Here is a 3,401-nt window from a genome sequence, read left to right as displayed (position 1 = left end):
ACGGAAATGGACCGCGTCCAATAAACACAGAGCCGAAATCGAATCCGACCCGTGTTTCTACCGCGTTTCATCCCCCAAAAAAAAAAACCGAATCGGATGACTCTTAACGGGTAAGGCACAGAAGCGCGTCCTTTCAATAATGTCAACGATATTTTCCCACACCATAAAAAACTATATAACGCGCAACATATCTCCCATTCTATTTCATTATTCTCTTCTCTTTTGTCTATTTTGCTCTGCGCTAAGTTTTGAACTGATCAACAAACAAACATGGGTGGTGGTAAGGATAAGCATCAAGGTGGCGGTAGTGGTGAAGAAACTGACAAGGGCCTTTTCGGTAGTCTTCTGCACGGCGTTGCCGGAGGACAGCATGGCTACCCACCTCAACAACATGGCTACCCTCCACAGGGCTATCCACCGCAACAGGGATACCCTCCACAGGGCTATCCACAGCAGCAGGGTGGATATCCCCCACAAGGGTACTCGCCAGCTGGGTATCCGCCGCAGCAGGGCTACCCTCCACAAGGGTACCCGCCCGCCGCTCACGGCGGTCATTCTGGAGGTAAATTTTCTGTCTTTGTTTGATCTGGAGGTGTTTGTGTTCTTGGAGCTGATTGATATGTGTAAAGATGTTAGCTTTCTATCGTTTTCTATGTGTATTGTGTCGATTGATAAATTGAGATTTGAACTAAATTTAGGGATTCTGAACTAAATTGTGACTTTCTGACAATTGGATATAGATGCATACAGTTTCAATAAAATGGAAATCTTTTTTAATGAGGGTGTGTGAGAGTTTTTATTTCTATTAATGCCTCGAATGATTCTTGATCGATTTCGTTCTGGTCATACAAAGTCATCGTTCTAGTCTCATCTGATGACTCTTTAGGCCCTATAATGTGATCATCATCGGATATTGGCTTCTACTTACATTTGGATCTAGTTTTGCTTCGACTAAGTTATATTAGTGCCTGTCTAGATAATGTGAAAACATTGGGCGTTTTCTTCTTATCTTCATCTATGAACTTGATGTTGAGTGCTTGTGTTATGTTTGTGCAGGAGGCCATGGTATGGGGGGACTACTCTCTGGGGGTGCAGCTGCTGCTGCAGCCGCATACGGCGCTCACCAATTGACAGGCCATCACGGTCAAGGCTCTCACCAAGTCTCCCACGGCGGCTACTATCCATCTCACGGCATGCCAGGGTACGGGGGGCACGGCAAGGTTAAGCATGGTAAATTCGGGAAGCATGGGGGCAAGCACGGCAAGTTTGGGAAGCACGGGAAGCACGGTGGAGGCAAATTCAAGAAGTGGAAGTAAAGAGCACAATCCTGACCCGTTGCTCAGCTGGAATCGCTGATTTAGAACTCTATAGACCTTAGATAAATAAACAAAACTATGAACTACATTATGCTGGTCTGTAGATGATGTTTGGCTGTTAATTTCAGACTCGTTCGCTTTTGCATTATTTGAAAAATACCCCACTCCCCTTTAGACTTTAATTCTACGGTGCTCCTTGGCTGAGTATATATCTCTTTCAGGGCATATCATTATCGTTTGCGCTTGTAGAGTTGTAATGCACTATGCTTCTATGCCTTTACAGATTCTGTTCTGGGGGATAATGGAGCCTTCTGACTTTCTATCATGTTGTGATTCTGGTGTGACCTTGAACACTGAGTGCTACTTCTTTTTGTTTGGTAGCCATCGGTTCAATAATAAAAATCATTTGTAAAATGAAGCTTGGGTTTTCTTTTCTGATTTATTGCTTTGAGTCTTTTCCTGAACATTATCTCACAAAAGATCTAACATTATAGAACTGAGATAAGCTGAGATGTTGACAATGAGGTATTCAATATTCTCAAGGGAGCTGAGATGTTGATTTTTGCCACATGATCAGAGTCCAAAAATTGAGGGATTGGAAGTTGTAACATTACTTAAATCAGGGTTTGCAGTCATCAATATTTTTGTATATATGTAGTGACAACCAGGGAGTTTATATTCTGCACTCAAGGGGATATTGCCACATGATCACATCCCATAATTTTTTATTGAATGACAGTTTCGATATGAATACGCATCATACAAGCAACGGTTTAGAGCAGCCTCGTTAAAACCTTGTTCGGTGAAATACCCGAAAAATACCCTGCTCAAGCCTCTTAAGGAAAAAATCAAAAAATAGTACCACAACCCAATCAACACAAATTAGTGAAATTACTTTCATCTAGAGCAAAAGCAGGCTTTGGCCATATGGTGGTTCTCTTTCCTTCCATAACAATATACGGCTGTTGCAGCAAAATTGTGAGCTACTGCCAGTAGGCCCATGTGATCCATTAATAAACAAAAGAAGCCCAATCTCAACAATCAAGGGTCTGCAGTCTGCTAATAAGCCCATGTGATCCATTAATTTTGCAAGATAAAAACTTTTTGTAAGATTAGCACTATCAGGCTAATTATGATAATCAAAATGAATAATGAGTATAGCTATACCTAGCTCTTGATATTAATGAAAATCAAAGCAATAATCATAATAGCATGCTCATTACTAATAATGCATTGAGCTTTCATTACATTGTATCAAACAATACTACTCCACTGCTAATCTAAGGACAATCCTGAAATATTAGGGGTATGAAACGAATCATAACGCATGGAGAGAGCTCAATCCGTGACGTAGTTGTTTACTGTGACAAACAAGCGTACGCTACTACGCTATACGATTTTACCATACTGAATTATATGAGAAGAAAAATTTTATATAAATATGGGACCCATACGCCTAAAAAAATTTATCTGAGGAGAGATCAATAGTGGATGATAGAAATATGATGGAAAGGATTTAGAGAAGTAAGAAGATCTTCCATCATGCATGTTAATGATTGTGGATAAAGCATGCGTATGCTTCAAGCAAAGCGAATGAATATCATTTGGATGTCGTTTATCATAAAGCACAAAAGAAATCGCGGAGCTGATCCGGCCCAAGTTGGACCCAACAGAACGTGATTGACGGCTAGAGATGGGCCAGACATCAAAAAGCCTTCCCCTTGCTTTTTTCTTCTTTTTTTTCCTGGTTTGGAAATTAGAACCTTCTGTCAAAGAGCTTACTACTTTTCTTGTTTTAATTTTTTTCCAGGAGGGTATCCATGTGCTTCCAGCCCCTCTAAAATCCTATTTTCTTGATCGAATTTATTTTTTATTTTTAATAAACGAAATTCATTGAAATATTAGCGACAAAAATCACTTAAAAGGCATCTCCCATCTTCCTTGATTGGCTTGATTCGTTTGATTGGTTTGGTTAGTCGCTGGCCAATATCAAACGCACTTTGATAATTCAATTTTATAGAGAATGAGATGAGGTTTTTTCAGAAAGAGAATCAAATTAAAGAACTGTGAACTAGACCTCCACTA

At 40.1% G+C, this 3,401-nt stretch overlaps 1 protein-coding gene across 1 annotated transcript; it reads left to right on the top strand.

Annotated features, from left to right (window-relative positions):
• The first annotated feature begins 209 nt into the window (after positions 1-209).
• LOC133713757 (glycine-rich protein A3-like) lies at positions 210-1,734 on the top strand. The gene is made up of 2 exons (XM_062139787.1): positions 210-562; positions 1,057-1,734. Exons 1-2 carry the CDS (start codon positions 271-273, stop codon positions 1,314-1,316), a joined length of 552 nt encoding a protein of 183 aa, XP_061995771.1. The 5' UTR covers positions 210-270; the 3' UTR covers positions 1,317-1,734.
• Positions 1,735-3,401: the final 1,667 nt, after the last annotated feature.

The sequence above is a fragment of the Rosa rugosa genome, chromosome 6 (assembly GCF_958449725.1).
Source record: "Rosa rugosa chromosome 6, drRosRugo1.1, whole genome shotgun sequence".
In the NCBI taxonomy this organism is placed as follows: domain Eukaryota; kingdom Viridiplantae; phylum Streptophyta; class Magnoliopsida; order Rosales; family Rosaceae; genus Rosa; species Rosa rugosa.
Note: the sequence above shows the minus strand (reverse complement) of the source record. Positions and strands in the feature narration are given on the sequence as shown.

Coding starts and splice junctions, on each gene's coding strand:
- LOC133713757 (XM_062139787.1), top strand. CDS start 271: ATGGGTGGTGGTAAGGATAAGCATCAAGGTGGCGGTAGTGGTGAAGAA. Junction 563..1,056: donor TCACGGCGGTCATTCTGGAG/GTAAATTTTCTG, acceptor ATGTTTGTGCAG/GAGGCCATGGTATGGGGGGA.